The 6,577-nt window shown below is 41.8% G+C and overlaps 1 protein-coding gene across 1 annotated transcript in view; it reads right to left on the reverse strand.

Moving 5' to 3' along the window:
* CS (citrate synthase) overlaps nucleotides 1–6,577 on the reverse strand; it is a 33,167-nt gene that overhangs the window by 12,657 nt on the left and 13,933 nt on the right. The window contains exons 2-4 of the mRNA XM_006777868.2: nucleotides 2,338–2,388; nucleotides 1,231–1,338; nucleotides 451–516 (exon numbers count right to left, since the gene is read on the reverse strand). Coding sequence (XP_006777931.1) covers nucleotides 451–516; nucleotides 1,231–1,338; nucleotides 2,338–2,388 — 225 coding nt within the window. The remainder of the gene's footprint in view (nucleotides 1–450; nucleotides 517–1,230; nucleotides 1,339–2,337; nucleotides 2,389–6,577) is intronic.

The raw sequence follows: 6,577 nt of genomic DNA on the forward strand, positions 1-6,577 counted from the left end.
CGTCCCCGCGACCGCCCTGGGCCAGGCCTGGCTACATAATTCGTGTTCTATTTTTATCATCTTTGCCCAGCCCGGCCAGCCTGGCTCCGTGGTTGAGCATCGACCTATGAACCCGGAGGTTATGGTTCAATGGTCGGGGCAACGTGCCCGGTTGTGGGCTCGATCCCCAGTGGGGGACTTGCAGGGGGCAGCCGGTCAATGATTCTCTCATCATGGATGTTTTTCTCTCTCTCTCCCTCTTCCTTCCTCTCTGAAATCAATAAAAGTATATTTAAAAAAAAAAAGGTAAACTTATTTTTCAGTTATTCCATATATACCTATTTTCAAGCTTCCAAAATATAAAGGAAGGTGCTTTATTTTGTTCTCCTTACCCTTAGTGGTCTAAAACACGGTGTGCACAACAGTCAGTAAACACAATAATTACTAGTGATTAACGTGAAGGTCTCTTACCTCATCAGGATCAAGAACTGATGTTTCGTATACCAATCCCTTCATGCCTCTCATGCCACCATACATCTAAAGAAAAGAAGAGGATGCAACCGATGGTCAGAATAATTCAGGCTAGAGCCTGTTAGTGCTTTGTGGGATCTGGGAGAGGTCATTTAACTCTGACTTACAAGACTTCATTTGGGAGAGATGATTTCCAATGAGTTTACTTATTACAGTATGGAACTTTGCAAGGGAACCTACTAATGTTGGAAATGAAATTTTTAAATTGAGAAATAACTATCTTTATTTGATGTTTCTGCCTCTGTTTGCTTCCTTTTCCTGTTGAATTTTATTTTTTCTCATGCCCACTGTTACAACCAAAGTAAACAGAATGGGATCTACTATAGGGGAAGGAGATAAGAGACTAATGGCTAAACACTGCTGTGGAATTATCATCTGAGCTGCTCAGACTCTTAGGGCTAGAAGAGAAGCCATCCTAAAGCTGTTCTAGAGGGCCTGGATGGTCGGTACAACGTCGACTCAAAGACAGAGAGCACTGGCTCCAAAACCTAGGGTGTTGGAAAGAGAAATAGAAATTTCATTCATGCCTCCCATAGGTGAATTAGGTTAGGCTCAACTATTAAATCTAAAGGAAATAAGTCTAATTTCTAATAAAAATCATTAAGCACCAATATTTCCTTATATAGAACAGAATGCTTTTGAATAGTCAGTGAAGAGGACAATACTTTTGCTAAAGCACATTACAGAGCTGTTCTCCAGCCAAATTCCCACAACCCTTACCATGTCCACAGTGATTTGGCCCACCACTGTCTTTCCATGTTGCTGCCTGAAGGCCTTAACTCTGGCCTGCTCCTTAGGTATTAGGTCAGCCAACACATCTTTCAAATTCTAAAAAGAGAAATAGGCTAAGTTATGGTCAAAATGCTGACTACATTACTTGCAAAGTAGGTATATGAAGACTTTTTCTTAACTTGGTTTTCTCTACCTGCCAGGGAAGACTGGTCAACTACTCTACATATGAGGTTAAAAGAATTAGGTGGAGCTCTGGCAGGGTGGCTCAGTTGGTCAGAGCGTTGTCTTGATATGCCAAGGTTTTGGGTTTGATCCCATCAGGGCACACAGAAGCCATCAACCAATGAATGCATAAGTAAGTGGAATAACAAATCGATGTTTCTCTCTCTCTCTCTCCCTCCCTCCCTCCCTCTCTCTCTTCTCTCTCTCCCCCGCTTCCTGTCTTTCTAAAACCCAATTAAAAGAACTAGGCAGAGGGAAAGGAGAATAGGGAGTTGTTTTAATGGATATAGAATTTCAATTTGGGAACATGAAAAAGTTCTGGGGATGGACAGTGCTGATGGCTGTGCAATAGCGTGAATGTACTTACTACCACTGAGCTAATACACTTAAAAATGGTTAAAATGGCAAATTTTATGGTATGTATATTTTAGCAATTTAAAAAAAAAAGATTAAGCATGCCCGGCTGGCAAGCTCAGTGGTTGAGTGTCGACCTATGAATCAGGAGGTTGCAGTTCAATTTCTGGTCAGGGCACATGCCCGGTTGCAGGCTCAATCCCCAGTAGGGGTTGTGCAGGAGGCAGCCCATCAATGATTCTCTCTTTCATCATTGATGTTACTCTCTCTTTCTCCCTTCCTCTCTGAAATCAATAAAAACAGTAAATTTTTTAAAAGATTAGGCAAAAACATTTTATATTCTCATCTCACTACACTATTGAATAAATGACTTCTTAAAATAACAGTTATAACAATAACAACAAACACTCCAGAAGATTAGAATAATGATGAATCTGGCTGGTAGTCAAACCACCCCCAACCCTATCCCAGGATCAGGCTGCCTCAATGATTCTCAGTCTTTTTTCCCCCAAAACTTACCGCGGAGGAAGCACTAGCATGCCGGGCAGCAAGAACAAGACAGGATGCATTCTGCAAAGAAAACACAAAAATTTATGCAATAGTTATTTCTCCCTCCTATGTATTAACAAGAAGTGACAGCGACTCAACCTGTATCCATCTTAGCCTCTAAGGACCGTTTGGCATAAAAAAAAGCTGCAAGCCGAAACCGGTTTGGCTCAGTGGATAGAGCGTCTGCCTGCGGACTGAAAGGTCCCAGGGTCGAGCCCGGTCAGGGGCATGTACCTGGGTTGCGGGCACATCCCCGGTGGGAGATGTGCAGGAGGCAGCTGATTGATGTTTCTCTCTCATCGATGTTTCTAACTCTCTATCTCTCTTCCTTCCTCTCTGTAAAAACTCAATAAAATATATATTTAAAAAAAAAAAAAAAAGCTGCAAAAGGCCCTGAATAGCTTGGAAGGAGTTACCAAGTGTGGAGGCAGCAATCGGGTTTAGCTCTGCTTTTTGCATCCAGAGCTTCTTTAGCATCATCTCCTGAAGACACACTCTCTCCCGTCATTTGGGTTCCAGGGCTGGGCTTTGTTAGGCAGAGAGGAAAGGTCAGAAAGGCTGTTACAGAGTACCGAGTCCATCCCAATCTAGCTCTGAATAATTCCGAGTGGCCCTGAGAAAAGCAAATGAGGGAACTGATCGATTACTTAGCCCTGCTGGTAAAATCAGGCACCTAGTAGTGTTTTGGCAACACTTCCAACCTTTCCAGGCAGCCTAGGAGCGCCCACAGGCCAAGACTGACTATGGGAACACTGCCTTAAATGCTCCTGGAAAAAGCACACAGAACATCCACAGAGTGACAACTGACAGGAGGCTACTCAGCAACAGTAATGGAAACTGGAAAATCATCTTCAAAGTGCTGAGAGAATTAAGCTAGAGTTGTGTACTAGGTGAAAAAATATCTTAAAGGAGGTGAAATGAAGACATTTCAGACAAACAAAAGATGACAGTTTATTGCCTATACACCTGAACCCAAAAGGATTTTTTTTAAAATATATTTTATTGATTTTTTACAGAGAGGAAGGGAGAGAGATAGAGAGTCAGAAACATCGATGAGAGAGAACCATCAATGAGTCGCCTCCTGCACATCCCCCACCGGGGATGTGCCCGCAACCCAGGTACATGCCCTTGACCGGAATCGAACCTGGGACCTTTCAGTCCGCAGGCCGACACTCTATCACTGAGCCAAACCGGTTTTGGCCAAAAGGATTTTTAAAGATACACTTCAGGAAGAAAATTATCCAGAAAGATGGACCTGAGATTCAAGAAGGCTGTAGATTTTATTCCCCATCAGGGCACATATCTACGCTTTGGTTTGGGGCATGTGTGGAAGATAACTGATCAATGTTTCCCACATCAATGTTTTTCCTTCTCCCTCTCCCTCCCCCTTCCTCTCTCTACAATCAGTAAAACATAAAAATAAAATAAAAAGAAGGCTATATTGCCGAAACCGGTTTGGCTCAGTGGATAGAGCATCGGCCTGCGGACTGAGGGGTCCCGGGTTCGATTCCGGTCAAGGGCATGTCCCTGGGTTGCGGGCACATCCCCAGTGGGAGGTGTGCAAGAGGCAGCTGATCGATGTCTCTCTTTCATCGATGTTTCTAACTCTCTATCTCTCTCCCTTCCTCTCTGTAAAAAATCAATAAAATATATTAAAAAAAAAAAAAAAAAAAAAAAAAAGAAGGCTATATTATAATCCTTACTACAAAGACAAATAGCGTAGCTAGCCTATTAATATGTTTAGAGATAGGGTTTTTTCCCCCCCAAAGAGAAACAGCTTTCTATGAGAAGATTGCTGACCTTCAACAAAAAGTTCAAAACTGCCTTTAAAAAAACCAATTAAACTACATAGCACTTATCCCTGGATTTGCTTTCCATGGTTTCAGTTAACTGTGGTCTGAAAAAGCTAAATGGAAAATTCCAGAAATCAACATTTCATGTTTTGGTTTGGTTTTTAAATATATTTTATTGACTTTTTAAGAGAGGAAGGGAGAAGGACAGAGAGCTAGAAACATCGATGAGAGAGAAGCATCAATCAGCTGCCTCCTGCACACCCCACACTGGGGATGTGCCTGCAACCAAGGTACATGCCCCTGACCGGAATCGAACCCGGGACTCTTCAGTCCCCAGGCCGACGCTCTATCCAGTGAGCCAAACCGGCTAGGGCTCATGTCTTTTTCCCTAGTATATTTTTATTAATTTCAGAGAGGTAGGGAAAAGAAGTGATAGAAATATCAATGAGAGAGAATCACCGATCGGCTGCCTCCTGCATGCCCCCGACTAGGGATCGAGCCTGCAACCCTGGCATGTGCCCTGACCGGGAATTGAACCATGTGACCTCTTGGTTCATAAGTTGACACTCAGCCACTGAGCAACACTGGCCAGGCAATAATTCATAAGGTTTAAAGGTCGCATTATCTTGCTTCATCCCACTGGGATGTGAATCTTCCCTTTGTCCAGTGTATGTATCCACACTGTTAGTCACTTAGTTGGCTGAGTTATCAGGTCCACAGTTGAGATTTCGCAGTGCTGTGCTCAAGTAACCCTCATTTTACTTAATAATAGTCCCAAAACATACAGTAGTGATGACAGTAATTTGGATATGCTAAACAGAAGCCATAAAGTGCTTCCTTTAGGTGAGAAGGTTTAAGTATAGCACAATAAAATATTTTGAGACAGACCACATTCACACAATTTTTATTACAGTATTAGAGGCCCAATGCATGAAATTTGTGCAAGGGGCTCGGCACTCATGGCCCCACCCCCTCCCACTGGTCGTTCCAGAAGGTCGTTCTGCGTTCTGCTGTTTGGTCTAATTAGCATATTAGCTCTTTATTATATAGGATATTGTTATAATTGTTTTATTATTAGTTATTACTAATCTATTACTGTCAGTAATTTATAAATTACTCAGGTATGTATGTATAGGGAAAAACATAGGGTTCAGTACTATTTGTGGTTTTGGGCATCCATTGGGAATCATGGAATGTAACCCCCATGGCAGTGGTTCTCAACCTTCTGGCCCTTTAAATACAGTTCCTCATGTTGTGACCCAGCCATAAAATTATTTTCGTTGCTACTTCATAACTATAATGTTGCTACTGTTATGAATCGTAATGTAAATATCTGATATGCAGGATGGTCGTAGGCAACCCCTGTGAAAGGGTCGTTCGACCACCAAAGGGATCGCGACCCACAGGTTGAGAACCGCTGCCCTATGAACAAGGTGTGACTACTGGGCTAACTAGCTATAAGGGGTTAGACAAGGAGATATAAATTTTCTGCATGAGATGATTTTGAAGATAAAATGAGATAGTCAAAATAAACCCCAGTTTCCCCATCTGTAATGTTATTTACTGACTACACAACTCAACAGGGTTATTGTGATAAAATGAATGTGAAAGCACTTAGCAAACTAAAAGGATCACAGACAAACTAAACCTGGAGCAAGTCCACACCTCCCTCCCCCTTGCCAAAAGGCCAGAAGCACCTTTTCTAGTAAATATTGTCTTACTGTCTAGTTGCACTGAAAATCATTTGAACCAGTGATATTGTATAAATTCCAAAAAGCTACATGCCTAGGATGAGAGTTCAGTAGGGCTTGAGGCTTTTTTTAGATTTTAGTGTCCCTCTTTCTGTTGTGGCATTACCAAGGACTGAAAAGAGAAGTGACCCTTCAGAAAAAGGTTATTTTTAAAAGAATCAATCCACCTTAGGAGGTTTGCTCAGTGGACAGAACATCGGCCCTTGGACTTAAGGGTCCCGGGTTCGATTCCAGTCAAGGGCACATACCTTGGTTGCAGGTTCCCCAGCCCTGGTTGGGGTGCATGCAGGAGACAACCAATCGATATGTCTCTCTCACATCAATGTTTCTTTGTCTCTCCCTCTCCCTTCCACTCTCTCTAAAAAAATCAATGGAAAAATATCCTCGGGTGAGGATTAACAAAATAAAATAAATAAAAAAGAATCAATCTAAGGTGAAAGCCTGAAAAGGTGGTGGGAACAGAGTGCAGGGGGTCAATGAGAGGGGTAAGGGGGGACATCTATAATACTTTCAACAATAAAGATATATCTATATCTATATATCTTTTTTTTTTGCACTTTAAAAAGTTGTTTATTTTGATAATAGCCAATTTTTTTTTAATTTTTTTATCTATCTGTCTGTCTATCTATCTATCTATCTATCTATCTATCTATCTATCTATCTATC

The sequence above is a fragment of the Myotis davidii genome, unplaced genomic scaffold (genome assembly GCF_000327345.1).
Source record: "Myotis davidii unplaced genomic scaffold, ASM32734v1 scaffold509, whole genome shotgun sequence".
NCBI lineage: Eukaryota > Metazoa > Chordata > Mammalia > Chiroptera > Vespertilionidae > Myotis > Myotis davidii.